Source organism: Heteronotia binoei, chromosome 21 (assembly GCF_032191835.1).
Source record: "Heteronotia binoei isolate CCM8104 ecotype False Entrance Well chromosome 21, APGP_CSIRO_Hbin_v1, whole genome shotgun sequence".
In the NCBI taxonomy this organism is placed as follows: Eukaryota; Metazoa; Chordata; class Lepidosauria; order Squamata; family Gekkonidae; genus Heteronotia; species Heteronotia binoei.
This window is the reverse complement of record NC_083243.1, coordinates 177,371,497-177,397,946: the sequence shown is the minus strand read 5'-3', so window position 1 is coordinate 177,397,946 and position 26,450 is coordinate 177,371,497. Positions and strand designations below refer to the sequence as shown.

General features: G+C 45.1%; 1 protein-coding gene across 1 annotated transcript in view; it reads right to left on the bottom strand.

The window, feature by feature from the left end:
* The window catches only part of LOC132588960 (probable hydrolase PNKD), a 41,413-nt gene that overhangs the window by 9,970 nt on the left and 4,993 nt on the right, over window positions 1-26,450 (bottom strand). The window contains exons 2-5 of the mRNA XM_060261449.1: window positions 7,461-7,576; window positions 5,752-5,864; window positions 441-499; window positions 102-194 (exon numbers count right to left, since the gene is read on the bottom strand). Of these exons, the coding sequence (XP_060117432.1) occupies window positions 102-194; window positions 441-499; window positions 5,752-5,864; window positions 7,461-7,576 (381 nt within the window). The remainder of the gene's footprint in view (window positions 1-101; window positions 195-440; window positions 500-5,751; window positions 5,865-7,460; window positions 7,577-26,450) is intronic.

Genomic DNA, 26,450 nt, shown 5'->3' with positions numbered 1-26,450 from the left:
ATAGCCCCCAACCAGGGAAGGGTTAATGTAGGAAGCTGCCTTTCCGTTCCAGGCTTGGCAGGGAAATATTTTATCTGTGCGGGGAATCAGAAGTCACTCACTCTGTCAGTTCGGGGATGTCATCGCAGCTGCTGCCATATACCCTGCAGGAACTGTGCCGCCGTCGTAGCGCTGCATTCCCCCCGCTGTGATCCCTGCAGAATGATGCTCGTTAAGGAACAAAACAACCAATCCTCCTCTCTCTTTCCTGATACGTTAGTGCCCAGAAAAAGGTTTATTTCTAATTAAGACACGAGGAGGCAATTCCTCCCCAGTCCCCTTGCCTCCCAATGCTGCTTGCATCAAGAGGGCTGCAAAGGGGCTGCTGAGCAGCGTGCATGTATTTTCAGACGTCAAATCTTCAACTCACCATGGGAAAGTGGAAACAAGGAATGTCTTACCAATGCTTGTGAGTGCACAGGATGGCCTCCAGAGTCACCCCCTCTTCCTCAATGACTGACTAGAGAGTAAGAAAGAAAAATGCTTACGAGAGCAGCTGCTGCCCTGCAGCCCACAAAGGCAGTTCAGAATTCTAGGCCAAAAAACATCAGCCTCAGTTTCAGTGGCAGGAACACTTCCTGGTTTCCCTCCTCTGTGTCATTGTGGACAAGTGTCCCATGACGAAAGCAGAGGGCTTCAGAACGTTTAGTAACTAGAGTCACAGCCCAGATGTGAAAAGGCAAGCCAGAACTGGTTTGACAGACAGCAGTTCAAATATAATTTATCAGGGAGACTTTGGGCCAAAAAAAAAAGGGCAAAACCAGAAAGCATCACTAATTGCTTTGAAGAGCAGAAACACAAGTCTCTCCTTGCCTAGGCTTGAGTTATTCCCCAACACGTGAGGAGAGAAGTATCACATTTATTATTTTAAAGCCTTTCTATGCTGCCTTTCCACTCAATCAAAGCACACAAGGTGGTGAAAACCTAGCTTCTTAGGCCAACCCCCCCCCCCCCTCTTTTTTTATTCCAACTGGAGCAAAAGATGGATGATTAGACTCCTTCTAGCCAAGCTTTTACTCTGCCATTTGGTACTGGGTAGAGAGCATGGGAAGACAGGTTTTTATCCTGAACAGACATTGAACATTCCTAGTTCTGAACTGTGGCAGGAAAGGATTTTGATCATGCCTCTGCCACTAGGACCGATGTGTGCTTCCCTTCTCTACCTGGAAAATCAGCTCCCTGTCTCATAGACTGATATTTATTTTGCGGGGAAACAAAAATCTTTTAGTTCAACAAAACTGTTCAGGAGGGCACTTTTAAAAGCTGAATATTCTACTGTTTATGGTATGTATTATTTTGATCTTCCTGCACTCCTTTTTAGTTTTGTTGATTCCATTCTTTTTTTGCATTGCTTACGAAATATCAGACTAGTGTTCAGTTGTTGTTGTTTGCATTGTCATCTTTTTGTGTGTGTGTGATCCTAATCCTACTGCATTGTTTGTTGGCCGTCTGTGTTATCTTACGATGTGTAGTCAGCCTTTCACCTCATTAAAGGAGAGAAGAGACTGAATTTATATCCCACCCTTCACACAGAGCAGCTTACAATCTCTTTTCCCTTCCCCTCCCTGCAAAAGGCACCCTGTGAGGTAGGTGGGGCTGAGAGAATTCTCCAAGAACTGCTCTTGAGAGGAACAGTTCTGAAAGAGTTATGACTGACCCAAGGTCATACCAGCAGCTGCATGTGGAGGAGTAAGGAATCAAACCCAGTTCTCCCAGATTAGAGTCTGTGCACTTAACCAGTACACCAAACTGACTCTCAAAGAAGAAAGTTGGCCTATGGTAAAAGCGAATGAATAAATAAAACAAATTGTTCTAAGGATCTGAATTGAAGTTGAGGCGGATTCCAATGAACTGAATCCTATAAGCAAAAGAGCAAAAAGCGTGCAGAGGCAGCTCTTTCCTGCCTTCCCTTCGCATCCCCTATGACCCCTGAACTGCTAGTGCTGGGGATCAGCAGACACGCATGGGCAAAACGGCATGCAATGAGGAAGAGGGATCTGGCAATATCACCCCCCTCTCCATTTTCTTCTGGCAGAGGAAGCCCAGCTAAGCAAGAACTACTCTATTTGCCTCTAACAGGACACTGAGTCAAGCTGTCTCTTTTGCAGCAATATCAATGAAACCCTTGTTTGCATCTGTAGCGCTGTCTTTTAAGTGTGGGTATTTTTATTTTAGCCTGTATTACAGCCAAAACTGTTGCTTTCATTGGGTTTCACATGGCAGCACTCTAAACCAGGAGGCACCCAGGCAAAACCCTTGAAATTCTGTGGCTCACAGGGGGATACAGTTATTGTTTATAGCTGCCCTCGCTCTTTCATTCTAAGTCTCGATATTAAACAATTTTCCTTTGGGTCCCAGGTCTGGCTGCCTCATCCATCAGCCCTACGTGTCTCCACAGTCTGCAGCTGAACAAAGCACACAGCTGCTTCTTGAGTATAACAGGATAAGCCAGCTGGACGGGAGCCTCTGAAAAGGAATCAGAACAAGCCCCCAAGCAGTGGGAATGGTGCTCATCATGTGGGGTGTCTCTAACCTTAGAATGACCTGAGCTGCGACCAACTCCTACACAGTTGATTGCTTTCCTAGCCTATCTACAGAGAGGCAGCCTATGTCTTCAGTTGGTAGTGGAAGTGAGGAGCACAATATGCCCTCTACATGGGGCTGCCCCTGTACCGAACGCGGAAACTACAGCTAGTGCAGAACACAGCAGCCAGGCTGCTAGTGGGACTACCCCGGTGGGAACACGTGTGGCCTAGGCTGCGGGAACTGCACTGGCTGCCAATTGTATACCGGGTTCGTTACAAGGTGCTGGTTATCACCTATAAAGCCCTATATGGCCAAGGACCTGCCTACCTCAGGGACCGCCTCTCTCCATATGTTCCCCAGAGAGCACTGCGTTCCAGTTCACAAAATCTTTTGGAAATCCCTGGGCCTAAAGAGGCCAAACTTAAAACAACTAGGGAGCTGGCCTTCTCTATAAAAGCGCCCCAATGGTGGAATCAGCTGCCGGAGGAGGTGCGGGCCCTGCACCTCCTCCGGCAGACGTGACCAGACTGAATATTACGCTGCCTGGATAAATAGAGACTGTAGCACCACCGTATTGGTTTTTTTAGCTTTTTAACATTAATTTATATTTGTATTTGTATTTATATTGCGAATTGATTTTACCTGTATTGTTATATCATGATACCATATCATGTTTTGTAAGCTGCCCTGAGCCTGCCCCGGCGGGGAGGGCGGGATATAAATAAAAACTTATTATTATTATTATTATTATGGTGAGGAGACGGGACAATGAATCAGGCTAAAAAGGAAAGCAAATAGTATTCTGCGTACCAAATCAACTGCAAACATGCAAAAGGAACTGTATTATCAGTTTTCATTTAGCGCCTCTATTGACATCCATTCTACTAGAAGTGAAGCATCAGAGATGAGGCAGCTTAAGATGAAGAAGAAGAAGAAGATATTGGATTTATATCCCGCCCTCCACTCCGAAGAGTTTCAGAGCGGCTCACAATCTCCTTTCCCTTTCTCCCCCACAACAGACACCCTGTGAGGTGGGTGGGGCTAAGAGAGCTCTTACAGCAGCTGCCCTTTCAAGGACAGAGTCTCAGAGCGGCCTACAATCTCCTTTCCCTTCCTCCCCCACAACAGACACCCTGAGAGGTGGGTGGGGCTGGAGAGGGCTCTCACAGCAGCTGCCCTTTCAAGGACAGAGGCTCAGAGTGGCCTACAATCTCCTTTCCCTTCTTCCCCCACAACAGACACCCTGTGAGGTGGGTGGGGCTGGAGAGGGCTCTCACAGCAGCTGCCCTTTCAAGGACAGAGGCTCAGAGCGGCCTACAATCTCCTTTCCCTTCCTCCCCCACAACAGACACCCTGTGAGGTGGGTGGGGCTGGAGAGGGCTCTCACAGCAGCTGCCCTTTCAAGGACAACCTCTGCCAAGGCTACGGCTGACCCAAGGCCATTCCAGCAGGTGCAAGTGGAGGAGTGGGAAATCAAACCCGGTTCTCCCAGGTAAGAGTCCATACAGTTAACCACTACACCAAACTGGTGTAGTGGTAACCTTGTTCCAAAAAGTTAAGACAAGAATAAAGGAGCAGGAGAGTCTCGATAGATCAATGCTAAGGGAATTGAGCTGAATTAATGGACACAACTTTCCTCCAATGAATCCTAGGATTGGTAGTCTGATGAAGGCATCAAGAACTCTCTGAATCACTACTCCACACACAGAACATGGGAATAAACAGCTCTTAAACCAGTTATGCCTAGAGAGAAAGGGTACTTGGTGTCTCAGTCAAAAAATATGTCATCTGTCATAATGACAATATCTTTTTTTTTTAACAGGTTTGCTACCCTCAATGGTAACCCAACATCTGCTGCCTGAAATGGACTCCCTCACTCTGCCTAACGAAAGGATGCCTGTGCTACAAACAATTCCATCCTGTCTATGCCCAGAGATGGCCACATAAAGCTTTTGGATCATAACAGTTCCACCATGAGTTAAAGGTCCATATGCGCAACAAACAAATCCAGCTCACTCCACTTTACCCCCCCGCCCCCGCACCCCAGAACAGTGCCTGGTTGTGGGGTAATACCAATTTCTTCCTGTAGCGCAAGGCACAATTTGGTCCACTTCAGCAAAGCCAATCATTCATTTTGTTTGCTCCTTTTCTCTGTTCATGCCATTTTGCAACCTCCATGAACATTAATTTTTCTATCATGTGGGCTAGGCTGACAAGCCTGTTTGGATAGCCATGAGTTGTTGCCTCAGTATATAATAATAATAATAATAATAATACTTTTTATTTGTATCCCGCCCTCCCCGCCAGGGCAGGCTCAGGGCGGCTCACAACATACGAATTTAATATACAATAAAACCATACATAGTAATTACAATTATAAAATCATCATTAAATCATTAACAACTTGTATTAAAAATTAACATTGTGGTGCTATAACTTAGGTCTTTAATAAAATTCAGTGGCTAAAACATGTCCAGCGAAACTTTCTTGGCTCGATATTAGGTGAAGGCTATTTTGAAGAGGTAGGTCTTACAGGCCCTGCGGAATTGGTCTAAATATCGCAGGGCCCGTACCTCCTCCGGGAGTTGATTCCACAGTGGAGCTGCAATGGAGAAGGCCCAGTCCTGGGTGGTCTTCAATCTGGCCTCCCTTGGCCCAGGGATATTCAGCTGGTTCTTTCCAGCTGACCTCAGCGCTCTCTAGGGCTCATATGGGGAGAGACGGTCCCTCAAGTAGGCAGGTCCTCGGCCATATAGGGCTTTAAAGGTGATAACCAGCACTTTGTAATGGACTCGGTACACCACTGGCAGCCAGAGCAGTCCGCGCAGCCCCGGCTGTATGTACTCCCATCTTGGGAGTCCCAACAGCAGCCTAGCCGCCGCGTTCTGCACCAGCTGCAGCCGCCGAGTTCGGCACAAGGGCATCCCCATGTAGAGGGCGTTACAGTAGCCCAGTCTCGAGGTGACTCAGACAATGCTAACTCAGACAATGCTCCCTTCTATGCCTTTAGAGTTGTATGCACTGGATACACCGATAGGAGGGGGACAATTCCCTTTCCATTTCCCTGACAGACATTTTAATTTACAGGCATATTGAACGAGAAAAGAAATTCTAGGCTCACTTGAGAGGAAGGGATAAAGTTCCCATCTGTTTTGTGGTTTGGGTATCCCATTTTATCCCCCTCACCTGCACAGCCAAAGGGTCAGAAGGGTCCACAGCCACAGCACAGTTCGAGCCAGTGTCAATAACAAGGTAGCTGTAGTTATTGGACAAGATGGGGACTGGCAGTATCTTCACTCCTGGGGTGAGAATGCAAGCAAGAAAGCAAGAAAGTCAGAAAAACAAACCCTAGAAGATGATACCACAAGTGATGGAATCCATGTCTCAGCCCTGCAATACAACTGGAGAACATGGGAGTTTTACAAGAACTGCTCTAGAGATGTAGGAATCATCAGAGGGATGGGAACAGAAAAAGGTATTTTCTAAGTACTGGTTTGGTGAATCTCTTAGTCACAATATGTTGTCAAAGGCTTTCATGGCCAGAGTCCATTGGTTGTTGCAGATTTTCCAAGCTGTGAACTCCCTCAGGTAAGCTCCTCCATTCACAGCCCAGAAAGCTCCCACAAGATAATGACTCAGCCTACCTCACCTGCCTGAGTGGATATAAATTGCCTGCCTACCAACTTCTTCTCAATTTGACCCAGAAAGAACAAGGAAACTGAAGGTGGAACAGATAGGAAATTATTTGTACAATAAAAAGAGCCTCAAATTGTGGACAAAATGCCTATGTTTACTGGGTTACACCTTTGAGGATGCCAGTCACAGTTGCTGGTGAAGCGTCAGGTCTCACAATGCCAAGACCATGGCTACACAGCCCGGAAAATCCACAACAATCACTTTTAGTCACACTTCATATCCTTCTTTACCCCGCTCTCACCTCATCTGTGCCCAGCCCACCCCCCTTTAAGGGAACATTATTTATTTTACAACATTTCTATTCCACCTCCCTCAAGGAAACTGAAGGTGGAACAGATAGGAAATTATTTGTACAATAAAAGAGCCTCAAATTGTGGACAAAATGCCTATGTATTACCACTGGGCACCTACAGGCTGTCATCCTACACTTAGCAGCACTGAGTCCTGGAACTTCTTTTTGAAAAATTTTACAGCATCTATCACCTGTAAAAATAGTTTGAAAAGGAAGTACAATAGGTTTTTAAAACAATTTGAAGCTTACAGTAGAACCCCAGTACCACCTATGTGAGAACCAACTAGGGCAGGGGTGTCAAACCTAGGGCCCACAATCCAGAACTGGCCCACCCAAGGCTTTAATCTGGCCTGTTATTGGGGCTCTTATCTCTCCCCACTTCCACCGAGTGCAGGGAGAAGAGGGTGGGACTGCCAAACTTTCCTGTTCGTTTGGCTTCACTTCATTTGCTTCTGCTGTGCCCCGATGGGCTCTGCCTCTAGCTAGAATCTCCTCTGGGCCCATGCCATTCTTGGTGACCCTGAGATCCTGCAGCTGGTGGGCTCCTCAGCACCTGGAACTGACTGCAAACCAGGCTCTGCTGGGACTCCAGCAGCGAGATGGGCATGCACACAAAAACCCCTGTGCCTGCACAGCCTGCTTGCCCAGTGGCTTCCCCAGCTGGCTAGAGTCGGCCGCAGCTACCATGGAGGGAAAAAGCCTGGCCGAAGACTGCGTGCAGGCGTGTGTGCCCAGAAGCAATTCAGTTGGTATGTGTAATTTATTCTACTTGCCATGTCAGAGTTCACATTCTGCACCACACACACAAGACATTTTCTGTCTTGAAGTTTAAACAAAGGAAAATTTCAGCTAAGACAGTGAAGTACACGCAAGCCCCATCAATTCAATGAAGAGTCCTGGCACTTACCGCTGAACACCAGAGGCTGGGTGACAGAATGGCCTTGAGGATAACGCTCCCGTGCTTTCTTCATTTGCCGCTTGTAGAACAGGTAGCCCAGCCTGGTGTGGGCATACAGACTATACCTGCAGGACACAGAGAGACAAACAATATGAACATATGAAGCTGCCTTATAGTGAATCAGACCCTGGGTCCATCGAAGTCAGTATTGTCTTCTCAGACTGGCAGCGGCTCTCCAGGGGCTCAAGCTGGGGTTTTCCACACCTATTTGCCTGGACCCTTTTTAGTTGGAGATGCCGGGGATTGAACCAGGGACCTTCTGCTTACCAAGCAGATGCTCTACCACTGAGCCACAGTCCTTCCCCAAACAATGAGGTAATAAAGCTGAACCTGCTCATATACAAATGTTTGTGCCATTGTTTTCATCAAGAGACAGCTATTAACTACAACTGCCAAAGTTTCACTAAGACAGATTTACAGTTATAGCAAGGATCAAAATCTTGGAATCTATTACAGAACAGACCCACTTATTTCTTAGCTATCCAATCGCGCAGGCAATACTGCTTCAGGTTCTTACTTGCCTTTCTCTTTCATAGTTTTATTAGGTACTCGTCACACGTCGCATAAATGATCAGATAACACAATTAATCTGTTGATTTAAGATTTCTTTTTCCCAGAAAAGGGTTCATACAGAAATGTCAATCAACAGGAGTGGGTGTGAGGTTTTGTACTGAACGGTTAGATCTGCTTCCACTCCCCGCCCCCAGCCCTCTGTTCTTCTACAGGCAACCATATATGGCTTTGCCTATAGCACGAACTTTTATCCTTAATGGCATAACTCTGAGGGGTTTTAATCTCCCCCCCCCTTTTTTTCTAGACAGCTGGAATGCTCGTCCAGTTAAACCCTTATTTAGCACATTTTAAAAAATCCACTCCGTTTTAATTTTCAACTTAAATTTGGGAAGGGGAGTTGGCATTCTGATTAGGGAGAGAGGCTGGTCATTGACTGGCGCAAAGGCCATCCAATAAACATTTTGCACAGTTGGCTTGGGCAAAAGGCAGGGAAAACTCTGCTCCAAAGCTTTAATAGAAGTCTGCACACATAGCAAAACAGAGTGCATATCCACAGCAGGCTCACCTCTCAAGATCTATACCCTGACCTGAATAGGCTAAGCAAGCCTGATGTCATCAGATCTTGGAAGCTAAGCAGGGCCAACCCTGGCAAGTACTTGGACGGGAGACCTCCAAGACATACCAGGGCTGGGACACAGAGGCAGGCAATAGCAAGCCACCTCTCTGAATGACAAGGGGTCGCCAGAAGTCAACTATGACTTCCAGGCATGCATGCACGCACACACAAATACTCACCCCCCCAAAAAAAGATGTGTACATCTATATGCAGTGTTAATGATCCTTCCTGCACTACTGAACAATCAACTGAAGAGAGATCTGTAACTGTGAGTCTCCATGATTCAACGCAGCATTATACCATTTATCACAACACCACAATGTCCATCCGTCATCACCTGCGACTCCTTGAGCGCTTTCATCAGCGCTGCCTTCGCACCATCCTCAACATCCACTGGAGTGACTTTGTGACCAACACTGAAGTCCTCAAGCGGGCGGAGGTTATCAGCATCGAGGCACTGCTGCTGAAGACGCAGCTGCGCTGGGCAGGGCATATTTCTAGGATGGAAAACCACCGCCTCCCCAAGATTGCCCTGTATGGTGAACTTTCCACTGGCCATCGAAATAGAGGGGCACCAAAGAAGAGGTACAAGGACTCCTTGAAGAAATCCCTTGGCACCTGTCGCATCAACCATCACCAGTGGTCTGACCTAGCCTCAGATCGCAAAGCATTGAGGCACACCATCCACCAGGCTGTCTCTTCCTTTGAGAACGCATGCATAGCTGGTCTTGAGGACAAAAGGAGATTGAGGAAGAATCGCACTGCTACAGCACCAACCCCAAATCAGACTTTTCCCTGCAGCCACTGTGGCCGGATCTGCCTGTCCCGCATTGGTCTTGTCAGCCACTAGCGAGCCTGCAGCAGACGTGGACTACTGCACCCTTCTTAAATCTTCGTTCGCGAAGTCAAACCGAGAGAGAGAGAGAGAGAGAGAGAGAGAGACAATGTCCATCCCCATAACAAAGGCAAATGTAAACCTCTGGGCCAAGATGGGGGATCTGGAGTGTTTGGTGCTAAACGGTTATGACTACTTTGTGTTTCCGAAGCATTAAATGATGAAAATCAATGGGATGTGGACATCCCTGGGTATCTGCTCTATATGGAAGACAGGGAGGGATGTATTGGGAGGAGGTGTTGCATTTTATATCAAAGAGAGGACAGAGTCAAATCATGCATTAGGAGAACGAACTCCCAACAGAAGCAATATGGGAGGAAATACTGGGCCCTAAGGGTTTCTTAAAAGTGGGATGTCCTGTTTTCTGTCTGATCAGATCCTTGAAGCTGATCTCAAAATGAAATAAGGCAGACAACGGTGGGAACTGTGCGACTTCAACTGCCCTCACATCAACTGGGTAATCATGCTCGAGTAATGCCACAGAAATGAGATTCCTATTCATAGTAGGATCATAAATTACTATGCACTGAACAGTGAGTCATAGAGCCAACCTGAGAGGAAGTGATCTTGGACTTGATTCTCAGTGGGGCTCAAGACTTGATGCAAAAGGCAGCCCCCCCAATACTATTAAGTACAGCATCCATATCATGGAAAGTGACCAATAAAATCCAGAACTCAACTTCTCCTGCTAATAGTTTGTTCTGATGATTTTAGCAATCTGGTCTTCAAATTCTGTTTTCACATTCCTAAGTAATAAAACTTCTTTTGCCAGGCTCAGCGGTCGCTTCTGTTCACTTCACAGGGGCAGGCCTTCCACTTTTTTTAAAAAAAATGTTTTGTGGCTTCTTTGTCTTGGATCATTAACCATGCAAGGCATCCTTTTAGACTTGGCAGTACCTTTCCTAGTGTGAGAAATGCATTCTGTCTGGGCTTTGGTTAGTGTAGTTTCAAATAGCTTCCAAGTATCCTCTAGGCCAGGGATTTGACTCCCCCATATTTCTCTTTCAATTCTCTTCTAGCTAGTTCTCTCATTTTGTCAAGTTCCTTCTTGCGTAATCAAATATTACTGTTCTCACAGGGGAACTCACAGGCGTCATATGGCTGCAAGTCATCAAGGAGGTCACATGTAATGTGAAGTTTGGAGCTCCCAGTGGCACAACATAAGAACATAAGAGAAGCCATGTTGGATCAGGCCAACGGCCCATCCAGTCCAACACTCTGTGTCACACAGTGGCAAAAAAATTTATATATACGCGCACACTGTGGCTAATAGCCACTGATGGACCTCTGCTCCATATTTTTATCTAAACCCCTCTTGAAGGTGGCTATGCTTGTGGCCACCACCACCTCCTGTGGCAGTGAATTCCACATGTTAATCACCCTTTGGGTGAAGAAGTACTTCCTTTTATCCGTTTTAACCTGTATGCTCAGCAATTTCATCGTGTGCCCACGAGTTCTTGTATTGTGAGAAAGGGAGAAAAGTACTTCTTTCTCTACTTTCTCCATCCCATGCATAATCTTGTAAACCTCTATCATGTCACCCCGCAGTCGACGTTTCTCCAAGCTAAAGAGCCCCAAGCGTTTCAACCTTTCTTCATAGAGAAAGTGCTCCAGCCCTTTAATCATTCTAGTTGCCCTTCTCTGAACTTTCTCCAATGCTATAATATCCTTTTTGAGGTGCGGCGACCAGAACGGCACACAGTACTCCAAATGAGACCGTTTGACTTATCCACACAATCTTGTAATGCACAATTTGTGTTTTCCCTCTGTGCAATACCTATGCCAACCCTCATCAGAGAACAGTATATGGACAACAGATGAGGGAGGGAGATGAGCTGCTGTGAAGCTTTGTCGGTTTCACTTACAGGCAAAAGCAGGAAAGTGAAACTGACATCCCACAGTGAAAGTCTGAGCCCAGTGGCCCCTTCAAGACCAACAAAGTTTAATTCTGGACATGAGGTATCTGAAGAAGTGTGCGTGTACATGAAGGCTTATGCCAGGATTAAACTTTGTTGGTCTTAAAGATGCCCATGGGCTCACACTTTGTTGCATTGCTTAGGATCAGCAGGGCTCCTCGCCTGAATCTATTCCATAGTGAACTGAGTCTTTCCCCCAACCCATAAAAATGAAACTGACAAAGCTTGCAGAAAGAGACAGCGCGCAAACTTCCGAAATTAATTTGGAAGGGAGAAAACGGCCCATGAAGTGATGAAGCTTGCTTTGACTGAAGGCGCTCCACGAGTGCAACAGCAAAGGAGTGCTCGGACAGAAAAAGAAAACAGCTCCCCTCCCACCCCCTACTCAGAAATGAAGGTGTATCTGTTCTTCACCCGGCATAGTCCTCCAACCACAGATTCCTGGCCAATCCATTTTGTCAAATGTCCCTTACCCCCTTGGGTCCCTCATCAGCACATCAATTGCCAGGGACGGTGGCTCAGTGGTAGGGGAGGGACGGTGGCTCAGTGGTAGAGCATCTGCTTGGGAAGCAGAAGGTCCCAGGTTCAATCCCCTGCATCTCCAAAAAAGGGTCCAGGCAAATAGGTGTGAAAAACCTCAGCTTGAGACCCTGGAGAGCAGGGGAGGGATGGTGGCTCAGTGGTAGAGCATCTGCTTGGGAAGCAAAAGGTCCCAGGTTCAATCCCTGGCATCTCCAAAAAAGGGTCCAGGCAAATAGGTGTGGAAAGCCTTAGCTTGAGACCCTGGAGAGCTGCTGCCAGTCTGAGAAGACAATACTGACTTTGATGGACCAAAGGTCTGATTCAGTATAAGGCAGCTTCATATGTTCATATGTTCAGAGGATTGTCCAAAACCAAGATCGAGCCAGCATTTCCATAAGCTTCTGTTGGATAGAGTTGGGATAGCGTTGGGATAGCGGAAGGCAGCCGTAAAGCATTGTTATGGTGGATTGGCAGAGGTAAGCGATGAATCAAGATCAGAGGAGTGCTGTGAAATATAGGGATTAGTCTAGCCACAGCTTCTTGTGGCATGAGAGCAAAGACTCTCTTCAGAATTAATAATGTTCCAGCTCCAATGGCTGGAATGAATCCAAGCTTAACAACAAAACCCGCCCCTTGAGAGCTGCAATGAATCCAATACAGAAGAGATAAGCACCATGCACTGCAGGGTCACGGTTCTCTGGCATGCTAGCAGTGTTCCAGCAGCCATTCAGAACTGCGCGCACTGTCACCCACACCCACACACGGCACAGTAATCCGACTGCTTATCTCAGAAATAGAGCCTTGAAGAATTACACATTCAAAGCAGCTAGAGATCTCACCAGTTCCTCCTGGGCTGTTTTCTGAAAGACAGACTAACCCCTCTGCATCCACAATGACTTCCTCCAGCAAATCAAAATCTGAGAATACTGACTCTCCACATACCTTCCACTGTTGATTTGACTGGATCGTGTACTCACATGCCTTACTCCAGATCAGCCACAAACTAAATTTACTAGTGTCATTTAGACTCTGACAACAATGGAATCAACCATGAAGAATCAGGTCCTCAAGGATCTATTAATTATAGATCCTACATGGCGACTAAGAAGACACTTCACTTTAAAAGCTTCCTTGTGGCTCAAAGGGGTGATCTCTGATAAACAATCCTAATACTTAACAGTTGAAAAAGGACATTAAAGTGCTGAATTAGGGTCTACTTGGTCCAGAATTCCAAAAGAGACCAGCCAAATGCCTCTAGGAAGCCCTCAAGCCCTCGGGGAGGGACGGTGGCTCAGCGGTAGAGCATCTGCTTGGGAAGCAGAAGGTCCCAGGCTCAATCCCTGGCATCTCCAAAAAAGGGTCCAGGCAAATAGGTGTGAAAAACCTCAGCTTGAGACCCTGGAGAGCAGGGGAGGGACGGTGGCTCAGTGGTAGAGCATCTGCTTGGGAAGCAGAAGGTCCCAGGTTCAATCCCTGGCATCTCCAAAAAAGGGTCCAGGCAAATAGGTGTGAAAAACCTCAGCTTGAGACCCTGGAGAGTTGCTGCCAGTCTGAGAAGACAATATTGACTTTGATGGACCAAGGGTCTGATTCAGTATAAGGCAGCTTCATATGTTCAAGCAGTCCATGAAGGGAATAACCCTCCTTTTTTTTTCCCTGATGATTTTAGCAATCCGGTCTTCAAACTCTGTTTTCACATTCCTCTGATGGTCTCCTGCAACCAACATTCAAAGATATACTTTCTAGATTTGAAGAATCCACTTCATTGATCAGTGGTAACAGACCTACTTCCCACCAATTAGTGCACCATACAGCACTCTCAGTAATCCTTGTAACAATTTTATACACCAGATCAATGTTCTATTGTCATTTTGAAGCTGGTGGACTGAAGCTGAAGGCCAGTTTATGCAAGATGCTAATCCTATGACTGGATCATCAGCAATAAGGAACAGAGGAGTCTATTTCCTCCTTCCACCCAACTGAAGCTGATATAAGACTTGGTTTGCTGGGGGCGGGGGGAAGGGACAGCCACTACCAGTCTTTTTGTCTACTGGGGAAAGGGACATTGTCAGACAGGGAAACTTTGTGAGGGAAAGAGTTAAACCTTCTCAGCTAGGAACCACTAGATCTAGATGCCCCTATTCTCCCATGGCTTTAATTTAAAGGGTCTAATTACACACCTGGAATCTCAATCACATACAACTCCAGTATCACATACAGAGTGGCCAAGAGAGAGAGAGAGAGTCAGAGACAGACAGATAAACAGAGACTCCATGGAGGGCTGGAACCTGAAAAACTTGTTCATTAGATTAAGATGTCTGATAACCTGATAGAGAGCAAATATGGAACAGGTATTGCAAATTTGCAGTGCAAGAGCTATCGTGCCAGAGCACCTGGGAGGCTGACTGCTTGGAGCCCTTGGTTCAAGGGTTGCTGCTGCCAAAAATGTAACGGGTAGCTTTAGGCAACTCCACCCCTCCATGCAGACCAAACTGCTGCAAATTTGCTTCCAGGTCCAGAACAGGCAGCGTTACAACTTCTAAAGCTTTGTTCTATTCTCAGAGCTTCCATTTGCTCCACAGAGTTTCCCCATCTTGGAGTACTTCTGTTCAAAGTCAACAATTGGTATTTTATTGGAAGGACAATATGCTGAGGTGGGGAGGAGACTTAACTAGTTATGACAAAAACCACTGCCACGCTGGCTTCTCCCTCCACATGATAGTCACGCCACCTTCTTCGTGTATAGTTGTCCTTGCAAGAAAGCCCACCATTGCATATCCCAAAGACAAGGACCTAGATCAGGGGTGGCCATATTGCAGCTCAGGAGTGGTTCTCTCACACATATTGTGCAGCTCCCAGAGATCAAGGAGGAACTTAATGCAGGGTTACTTCAAGTAAGCGCCCTTAGCATCTGGACCTCGTTCAGCCAATGAACGCTGACCCATAGGTAGGTGATTATTTCTGCCGTGTGTGAAGCCAGGAAGGAGGTGAAAATAGGCACGCTTGCAAGCTTTTCTCCTCCACCACAGAGGACACCAGGAGACCTAGAGCAGGGAAAGAGAGTTCAAGAGCGGAGGGAGCCACTGGAAGGAGGGATGAAATTAAAGAGGGTCGTGCAGGGTCCCCTCTTAGTTTCACAGCTCTTATAGGAGCTGTTGTGACTACCCTCGGTGTCAAGGCAAAGAGAGATACATAATGGTGCAAACAGTGGTCAGTGGTTTATATGGCACATGTGTTTCCTTCTCCCACTGGGGCAAAAAAATAATTCCATAATCTTTCCCTATGCCGGTCTTATGTGGACTGTTATTCTCAGCTTTTGCGGGGGGTTTTTCAAAAATCTCCTATCAAGGCTGGGTTGTAAAGTGCATATATATGCATTTTACCTTTCTGTGCAAAGACAGTATTAAGAGTTTTAATAAAGACTCATGTGTAATATTTGCTCATGTCTTGTGGCTCTCAAACATCTGACATTTATTCTATGTGACTCTTACATTAAGCAAGTTTGGACGCCTCTGACCTAGATCATACCTGCAGCAGACTGAGGTGGAGGAATTCTAAGGGCTGCAGTGCTTCAGGTTGCAGGTTGCGGATGCCATTTCTGAATGCTTTCCCACACTAAAAAAAAAAAATCTCCTTACAAGTAGAATACTAGCATATTAGGGATGAGCAGCCTAGTCTCTGATGTGCTAGTTTTCTACTGGTAATGGTCGTTTATACACAAAGGAATCTGGTATTTTATACATAAAGGAGCCTTCAAAAATGTGATTCCTCTCCCCACTTGCATCCTTTACTCATACAGTCTATGCCAGGGGTCCTCAAACTTTTTAAATAGGGGGCCAGTTCACTGTCCCTCAGACTGTTGGAGGGCCGGACTGCCGTTACTGTACAAGGCCGCGGGCCGTCAGTTCTCCGTCTTCTGCATCTCTCTCCCTTCCCCACACCACACACCCCGGCCTGGGAACTCACCTCACCTCAGTATCGCCTCACACTCTGTCTCCGCCGCCTCAGCCCAGTGCCGGAAGTGTGCGTTGCTAACGCGAGTTTAGGTCGAACGTCACTTCCGGTCTGATTTTGCCATTACCCGGCGGGCCGCATAAACGTCCTCAGCGGGCCGCATCTGGCCCACGGGCCGTAGTTTGAGGACCCCTGGTCTATGCTGTCATCTCATTCTGTATATGTGTACACCAAGCCTAAGGTTAAATATGGGAGGGGGCAAATGTATTAGCCTGCCATTTGACTTCAGAAGCAGGCCCCAAATGCAGCTAACAACCAACTAAAATCAGATTAAAGTACAGTTAAAATATTCATTAAAGCAGTCAAGAGAACAACATATAGACCAAGCAGCAACAGCATAAGCATTCAAATGCCTTCCAAAATATGATTATTTTTTCAGCCATTGCAAAAGCTGAAAAAGAATAGGCTTCAGGTTTGTTCAGATTAAGGCTAATGCCCTGCTTGGTGTTTGGACTTTCAACTTCTTTACATCATTCATAGCTCACAGCAGATGTTCTGTCAGGTGGGGACCTGGTCTGTTTCCAAGAATTCTCTCTTACAGGTCTCTGGCCCCAGGGTTTCTTAGGGAGACAGTGTACAGAGATGTTGCAGACATGCTGTCATTGGCTTTAATCCTGAAGCATTCTCCAGCAAACTGCAAGCATATGGAAGGGACATGTGCTTCTCTTGTGGGCAGCATGGAATGTACTGCAGAAACTTTTTGTACCAACACTGCTGATGCTGTTTTTGAGAGATTTTGCAATCTATTCTTTGTCCCTCCCGCTAGTGCCATAATCCTAACTCTGAGTTAAAGGAGACTGAAAGTTAAAAGGAGTTGTTAACTGGCATTTTACCTCTTCCGTTGACAAGAGAAGTCATGTGCCCTCAGGTGTCCATAAAAATGGCCAGAGATATGGTTTGTTTCTGCAAAGATAACAGCACATGGAAATGCAGAGGTGGAGCAAACAGTATTTATTAGCCTCACCTGATGCTCTGACTGTACCAAAAAAGCCTCAAAATCAAGATGGAGAAATTGGAAAATGTTTGTACTAAATACAGGCATAACAGGGCCCGTGGCGCAGAGTGGTAATGCTGCAGTACTGCAGTCGGAGCCCTCTGCTCACGACCTGAGTTCGATCCCAGTGGAAGCTGGTTCAGGTAGCCGGCTCAGGTTGACTCAGCCTTCCATCCTTCCGAGGTCGGCAAAATGAGTACCCAGCTTGCTGGGGGGGGGAGGGGAAAGTGTAGATGATTGGGGAAGGCAATGGCAAACCATCCCGTAAAAAGTCTGCCGTGAAAACGTTGTGAAAGCAACGTCACCCCAGAGTCGAAAACGACTGCTGCTCGCACAGGAGACTACCTTTACCTTTAAAAGGCATATCAGTAACTTGGGAAACTGAGAATCTATGGGTATTCCCCCGGGATACGGCTATTCCTCCATATAAACACATACAGGGAGGCGGAGGATATGTTGGTGCAGTCGTTGTCAGAGAAGGAATATTTCTACTACTTTATGTAAGTAATTTCTTTGCCACCATTCAGCCGAAGGTTCTCAAGGTAGTATACAAATGATCAAATTGTTTAAATATACAGCAGCAAATAAAAACGCAAACAAGATGAAGCAGAACAGCTAATTAAAAGCTGGGAAGGCCCCTCCAAGGAACTGCATTGGGACTGGTGCTATTTAATGCAGGGCACAAAAACCTCCAGGACAGTGAGAACTCTGGCAGGCTTCAAAGTGCTAGAAACTTATGTCTTTACATAAACCTGCAGTGAAGATGAATTTGTGGTGCTATCTACAGTATTGTCAACAATGACAAGCATAGCACTAAAAATCCAGTTTGGTGTAGTGAAGTGTGCGGACTCTTATCTGGGAGAACCGGGTTTGATTCCCCACTCCTCCACTTGCACCTGCTGGCATGGCCTTGGGTCAGCCATAGCTCTGAAAGGGCAGCTGCTGTGAGAGCCCTCTCCAGCCCCACCCACCTCACAGGGTGTCTGTTGTGGGGGAGGAAGGGAAAGGAGATTGTAGGCCGCTCTGAGCCTCTGTCCTTGAAAGGGCAGCTGCTGTGAGAGCCCTCTCCAGCCCCACTCACCTCACAGGGTGTCTGTTGTGGGGGGAGAAGATAAAGGAGATTGTAGGCCGCTCTGAGCCTCTGTTCTTGAAAGGGCAGCTCCTGTGAGAGCCCTCTCCAGCCCCACCCACCTCACAGGGTGTCTGTTGTGGGGGAGGAAGGGAAAGGAGATTGTGAGCCGCTCTGAGGCTCTTTGGAGTGGAGGGCGGGATATAAATCCAATATCTTCTTCTTCTTCTAAAAATGGAACAGAAAAGGACAACTAGAATTACTGAACAGTTGCAGCCAGTTCCTCTTAAGGAACAGCTAAAGCATCTGGGGAATTTCTGATTTATTTATTTTTTTAAAGACAACTTACAGCACAACCTTATGCCAAGTTACACTGTCAAAGCCACTGACATAAACAGACTTAGAAGGATGTAAGTCTGCTTAGGCCTTCACTGTAACACAGAGAGACATGACAAGAGGTTTTAAAAATATGCATAGTATGAATAAAGTAGATAGAGAAATGTTTCTTCCCTTCTCATAAATGCTAGAACTCAAGAGTCATCATGTGAGATTGGATGGAAGTACATTCAGGACAGGGGAAAAAAAGTACCTGTCATAAAAAGAATCCACCACAAGAATTCACTTTAAAAGTGAGTTAGACGAATTCATGGAGGATAGATTTATCACAGCGGTTAGCTTTGAATGCTAAGCAGAACCTCCATGTTCAGACGCAGTGTATCAGAACTACAGTTGCCAAGGAGGAGGCTATCTCCTCCATGGCCTGCTTGTGAGCTCCGTAGAATGACACAGCTGGATATTGTGGGAAAGGATGCTGTACATGTGGGCTCCTTGGTCTGACCTAGCATATCCAAGACCCTTCTTATTACACACATAAACAACTGAAGGGGTGGAGAGAAAGAGGGCTTAAAGCATGATGGTAATTAAATTGGAGAGTTCACTGGACAAATGGGATTTAGCTTCAGGATTACTACACGGGCTCAGTTGTGAAGGGCCCTTAGGGCATGAGGAGGTAGTGGCAATTAAAGTCAAATTGGTAAAGAGGCCAGGCTAACAAGAAAACAACAAGCATTTCATACGTTCATACAGATATATAGTTCTCACTATGGATCATCCCCTTAGTGTCTTGCTGACAGCCAGATATGAACATTTACGCTCTATTTTAGCTACTCACTGTCCTCAAAATGCATTCTATGGATAACACAAAACAAACCCACGCATGCTGCAAATAGTTGACATTGTTAAGGGGGAAAGAAAACAGAACAAGCACAAGCAAGGATGGTTTAAGTGCATTGGTGCAACGTATCAGAACAGAAATATTCTTTCCAAAGGGAGAAAAAGAGGACATGATTGGAGAAAAAGTGATTACCAGTCTTGCCACAGTTAATATTTATCAACTGTCTAGTCTTTGTAACAATGGCCACTGCTTCATCACAACTTTTGATCCTGATCCTACAGATGGACGGTCATGTTCTAAACCTAGGTCTGTAAAAATGACAGAAAAGGGGCAGAATGCAAGCTATCTGGAAACCAGGGAAGATAGCAACCAGTGGTTAACAAAAAATTTAAAATTCATCCATAAATAAATATTAAAATTGTCAGTCATTCTTGCTTAAAACTGAATCCATGACTGAGTGATCTCAAATGGCAAAAACGAAGGCATGTGATATTAGAACAAAATAGGAGTCGGTTGCGCCTTTAAGACCAACTTAGTTTGATTCAGAACGTAAGCTTTCGTGTGCATGCACGCTTCTTCAGACGAGGAATGAGGTACAGTAAGGAGAGCCACATATAGCTGGTGGGCTTTGGAATGCAAAGTGGTACAAACTCCCCAGCTATATGTGGCTCTGCTTACTGTACCTCATTCCTCGTCTGAAGAAGTGTGCATGCACACGAAAGCTTACATTCTGAATCAAACTAAGTTGGTCTTAAAGGCGCAATCGACTCCTATTTTGTTCTACTACTTCAGACCAAAGCAACTGCCTACTTGGATCTATCTACACATGATATTAGACAAGCGCAGGATACAGCAGTTTGCAGTTCATTTTCTCCCTCTCTAGAATTGGGTATATTTGCAATTTTGCTTGTAGAAAACTAAGGCAATTATACTTTTAAAATTCATAAATATGCCAACTTGTACAATTAGATATGCTATGAAATAAAGAATACATTTTATCTTGTTAAAGCAGCATAAGAACATAAGAACATAAGAGAAGCCATGTTGGATCAGGCCAACGGCCCATCAAGTCCAACTGTCACACAGTGGCAAAAAATTTTATATACACACATACACTGTGGCTAATAGCCACTGATGGACCTGTGCTCCATATTTTTATCTAAACCCTTCTTGAAGGTGGCTATACTTGTGGCCGCCACCACCTCCTGTGGCAGTGAATTCCACATGTTAATCACCCTTTGGGTGAAGAAGTACTTCCTTTTATCCGTTTTAACCTGTCTGCTCAGCAATTTCATCGAATGCCCACGAGTTCTTGTATTGTGAGAAAGGGAGAAAAGTACTTCTTTCTCTACTTTCTCCATCCCATGCATTATCTTGTAAACCTCTATCATGTCACCCCGCAGTCGACGTTTCTCCAAGCTAAAGAGTCCCAAGCGTTTCAACCTTTCTTCATAGGGAAAGTGCTCCAGCCCTTTAATCATTCTAGTTGCCCTTCTCTGGACTTTCTCCAATGCTATAATATCCTTTTTGAGGTGCGGCGACCAGAACTGCACACAGTACTCCAAATGAGACCGCACCATCGATTTATACAGGGGCATTATGATACTGGCTGATTTGTTTTCAATTCCCTTCCTAATAATTCCCAGCATGGCGTTGGCCTTTTTTATTGCAAACGCACACTGTCTTGACATTTTCAGTGAGTTATCTACCACGACCCCAAGATCTCTCTCTTGGTCAGTCTCTGCCAGTTCACACCCCATCAACTTGTATTTGTAGCTGGGATTCTTGAGAAGCATGGTCCCCTTTGTTCTCCTTTAAAAACTATTGCATATCAGGTGCCATTTCCAAGAGGCAGGCTGGGGGAACCTGAAGTTGTTTCCCCACCATTATGTTTGCTTCTCCAACATGCCTATATTCCTGGCCAACCCCTTGATTCTGTACACTATTATTAAAAGCAATTAGAAGGTTTTATGTAGTAGATATGCATCTGTCAGGGAAAAAGGCATCAAATGTTCTGTTGAAAAGAACAGGACAAAGTGCATGGGGCTGTAAATATTAGACCTGTGTAGATAATATTTCTGCAGAAATATATATAGAGTTAGAGTGGAACGTAAAAAGACATTGGACAATTTTTTAATATGAGTGAGAAGAAAAGACATTGTATTTTGATGGGTTTGGGTTACCTTTATATTTGGATTTTAATACATAACTTCGAGGTAAGTCTAATAATGGAGGGAGGGGGGATTGAAAATATCACATGGGTTAGGGATAGAAAAGATATAACTAAACATTGTAACCGTATGTTATTAATAAATTGTTAAAACTAGATAATATTTCTGCAGCTACTAGTGGAATAACAAGGTAACCACTACAACATTCTTTAAATAAGAAGCCCGCTTGAAATCCACCAGAGAAAGGGCTTTCTCCGTTATGGACCCTACATGGTGGAATCAGCTGCCGGAGGAGGTGAGGGCCCTGCGGGACCTTGTTCAGTTCCGCAGGGCCTGTAAGACGATCCTCTTCCGGCTAGCCTACACCTAGCTAAGATGAGAACTCAATGTAGCTGCCAGATGTCTGTTTTATATGTATTTGGATTGTTTAATGGTTTTTAAGGTTTTAATTGTTTTAAATGTTTAATTGTTTATCTATCTAAAATTGTTTAATTTTTATGTTTGATCAATTTCTGGAAGCCGCCCTGAGCCACTTGTGAGAAGGGCGGGATACAAATCATAGATAAATAAAAAATAAATAAATAAAGGGACTTTGGTTTTTGAAGCATGCATTTTTATAAACATTCAAAAATAAGCTTTCAAATCTTGCTTAGAATTTGTCATCCCTCCCCTCACCCACCTACTTAAATCTGTTAATGCCTGAATAATGGTCCCTTTGCCTGGGGCAAATAATTTAAACATATATATTTTTTTAAAAAGATGCAGATTCCTAGGAAGGTTTCTTCCAGTGTGACAGACGAGGGCTGTATATAATGCAATAAGAGTACTGTGTGGAAGCAACTATGCATGCAGATGGGACCAAAAACGAAGCAAGAGGATGGGACAAAGCCTTTGCCAATTAGTGAGAGAATTAAGGATTGCTTGCTGGGAGACCACAGTCTCCCACTGTTAGAGCTATCAAAAATAGGCCAAGACATTACACAATGCTTCCTGTCGTCACTATGTTATTTGCAGCAATGTGCCATAGGACAGCATTTAAACAGGCTAAAACACCCTGATTATTTGCAATCTTTGCTTGCTTACCTCTGGGCTTGGAAATACCAGGCCTCTCATTAGTTCAACAGAAGGCCTGAACCAGCCTTGTTGTTCTTCCACATGAGGAGCCACTCAAAACATCCATGCCCTAGAAATGGGGCTGGAATGCTTCCTTCTGCTGTGTAATTATTTGCTTGGTTTAGCTGGATTTCCAAGATTTTGGCAGTGCAATGCAAACACACAAGATTACAATCAAAGGCTCACCTCTCTTTTCATTGTCTTGGAGTAAAATGACTCTGTAAGGGCAAAGTCCTGCAGTGTGAAACTTACTAAAAATTCCAACGCTTTTTTAATAAGTCTCCCAACAGGCTGGCAGGCAATACACAGGGAGGGAGTTGAGTACTTTAGGAACAAAATGAGATACACAGAAAAGAAGAATTTAGCCAGAAGGACAGATGGCTTTAAGGAGACTTTCTTTAATGCATAATTTCTGCAATGAAAATTATTCAGGCTCAAACAGCAGTTATTTACATTATTATAAAAATACAATTTATTAACCACCTGTCTAAATAAGTCTTAAGGCAGTGTATAAACTAGAAATGGCCTGCCATTCCATGGAGCTTTGGACAGTGAACATGGTCTTCCCAGTTTGAGAGCCAGTTTGGTGTAGTGGTTAAGTGTGCGGACTCTTATCTGGGAGAACCGGGTTTGATTCCCCACTCCTCCACTTGCACCTGCTGGAATGGCCTTGGGTCAGTCATAGCTCTGGCAGAAGTTGTCCTTGAAAGGGCAGCTGTGAGAGCCCTCTCCAGCCCCACCCACCTCACAAGGTGTCTGTTGTGGGGGAGGAAGGTAGAGGAGATTGTAGGCCGCTCTGAGACTCTGTCCTTGAAAGGGCAGCTGCTGTGAGAGCCCTCTCCAGCCCCACCCACCTCACAGGGTGTCTGTTGTGGGGGAGGAAGGTAAAGGAGATTGTGAGCCACTCTGAGACTCTTCGGAGTGGAGGGCGGGATATAAATCCAGTATCTTCATCTTCTTCTTCGCCTGCCCCATTTTGGCCTTACAATACCTCCGTGAAGTAAGTAAGGGTAAAGATGAGTGCCTGGCCCCAAATCATGGCTTCATGGCTGAACAGGGGTTTTCCCCCAGCACTCCAACCACTATCTTTGGCTGTGGTGATTCAGTACAGAGGGAAGTGCACTGTGCACCTAACGCAAAGGTACTTTGAACGAACGAACGAATGATGAATTTATGAATGAATGAATAAATGAATCTATTTACAGTCAAAGACCATTATTTACAGACCACAGATCATCAACCATAATACAACCTTATTAGAACCACTAGATGATATTTTAGGACCATTTAAAAAATAATGGAGCCCCGTGGCACAGAGTGGTAAGCTGCAATACTGCAGTCCAAACTCTGATCATGATCTGAGTTCGATCCTGGCAGAAGCTGGCTCAAGATTGACTCAGCCTTCCATCCTTTCAAGGTCAGTGAAATGAGTACTCAGCTTGCTGGGGGTAAAGTCAATCCTTTTATTAGCTCCTTTGACGGGGGGGGGGGGGGCGTAAAGTGTAGATGACTGGGAAAGGCAATGGCAAACCACCCCGTAAAAAATCTGCCAAGAAAACGTCATGATGTGACGTCAACCCATGGGTCGGTAATGACTCGGTGCTTCCACAGGGGACTTCCTTTTATCTTTAAAATAACAATTTAGCTTATTTATAACCCAACTTTCTCACTGAGACTTAAGGTGGCTCACAGGAAGGCTACAGAGTAAAGAAAGTTTTCCAGTACTTTCACAGATGCGATCTGTATATTTCAAGCTTTCCATCAAGATCGCAAGTGCTAGAAGTTTGCTTTAAAAACAATAAAAAATTTATCCAAGACCATCTATAACATTTCAAACTTAACCTCCAAAAGTTTGCTTTATGAAAGCTAGAAATCCAATGTTCCTACCTTAAATATATCTGCTAAGATGTAAGTCCTGTAGTAGGATTTACTTTCTGGTTTGGAATTGGGCTGTAAATTCTGTACATCCCTTGATGAATGGGTATCAAATGCTTAACAAACTACTTGGTGGAAGTTTAGGTACAGGACGAGAGGAGCAGCCATAGTAATCTATTACAGTCAAAGCAACAATCTTGTGGCATCTGAAAGACGAACATGTTCTACTGTGGCGCAAGCTTTGTAAGATAGAATCTCACTGTCACAGGCAAGACAAGATAGGTCTGATCCAACACTCTGGCTCACAAGTGCTTATGTCACAGTAAATGTGTTAGTCTTTGAAGCATCAGGATACTCTTAAGTTGCTTACTCTTTAAGGCTATATATGAGGCAGAAACAGCCGGGGGTGGGATTCTGAACAGAAAAATGCACAGTGGAGAAAGCGCTAAGCACTTCCTCCGTCATTATTACTTCTCCGCTCAAAATTAAAGCCTCCTGAACCTGCTTTTCATTTTTTAAATGGACCTCAGCCTTCTTAGGACAAAACTACCCCACTGCTTCCTAAAGAGCAGGTGTATTAGAAAAAACAACAGACAGCAGCAACTAAAGCAGAAATGCTTTGCAAATGACTCCACAAAAATACTATATATATATATTAAATGCTGCTGACAAGATAATCTTTGCCAGCCAGAACAGTAGCAGTTTGGGCAACAGAAGCACCCATTAAAAAATAGGCAAGAGTCGTATTGGATACCAGAGCTAATAACTTGCCTGGACAAGTCAGTAGAACATCCTCTGCTAGCCAAAACCATTCTTGGAACTTGAAAACTGGTTCATCAGTGTGTCCCATCTTACTGATAATCTGAATAATTTGAAATTTAGAAAGTGTTTAAAAATAGTGACAATGCACAAAATAGAATTGAAGAAGAAGAAGAATTGCAGATTTATACCCCGCCCTTCTCTCTGAATCAGAGACTCAGAGCGGCTTACAATCTCCTTTATCTTCTCCCCCCACAACAGACACCCTGTGAGGTGGGTGGGGCTGGAGAGGGCTCTCACAGCAGCTGCCCTTTCAAGGACAACCTCTGCCAGAGCTATGGCTGACCCAAGGCCATTCCAGCAGGTGCAAGTGGAGGAGTGGGGAATCAAACCCAGTTCTCCCAGATAAGAGTCCACACACTTAACCACATAAGTCTATTACTGTCTATCACACATTCCCAATGGCCATTAATCAAAGACCCTGGAGTGCATCTCATCTTAGCCTTCCTAGGACCTCAGCCTTCTTAGGACAAAACTAGCCCACTGCTTCCTACAGAGCAGGCGCATTAGAAGAACAACAGACAGCAGCAACTAAAGCAGAAATGCTTTGCAAATGACTCCACAGAAATACTAGCCTCAACTTTAAAAAAACAACAACCCATCTGTTCCCCACATTGCATAAAAATAAAAAGAACCAATGTTTTCCAAGTTGGCCTGCCTACTAACATGAATGCTGCTTTGACTTGCCACGGACAACTGGGTGAATCACCTGCAGCAAAAGTACATCGAGCTACTTTCCCAAAGAATGAGTTACAATACCAAAACGTATCTGTAGATCTCCAAATTACAAGAGGGTAGTAGAGTTTCAAGCTTAACTGCCTTATGTGATAATTTAACTTGGGATTAAGGCATTGTAAAAACAGGCTGAATCAGACGGGCAGCATATCCTGTCCAATACCAAACACGACACTGACGACATAGCGATATAGCACACTGCATAAACTACAGCCGTCCCTGATATCAGTCACTGCCATGTTCCAGTAGCCTAACATTTCAGGAAGTATGACATCCTTGCAACTTTCAGTCCTCACCCATGGATGGTCAACCTGCTACTTTTAAATAAAAAAATCTTACTGGATAAAAGAGAGGAGGGCTTGCTTGGGTCACGAGAGACCCAGCCAGAGAAGGATGCGGCATTTCTAAAAAAAGAGAGAAGACATTCCTGTGGATCTGGCTGCAAGATAACTAGGTTTGCCTCTCCTATGGCTTCTCAGAGCTCATTAGACTTCAAGCACCCACCCCCACAGA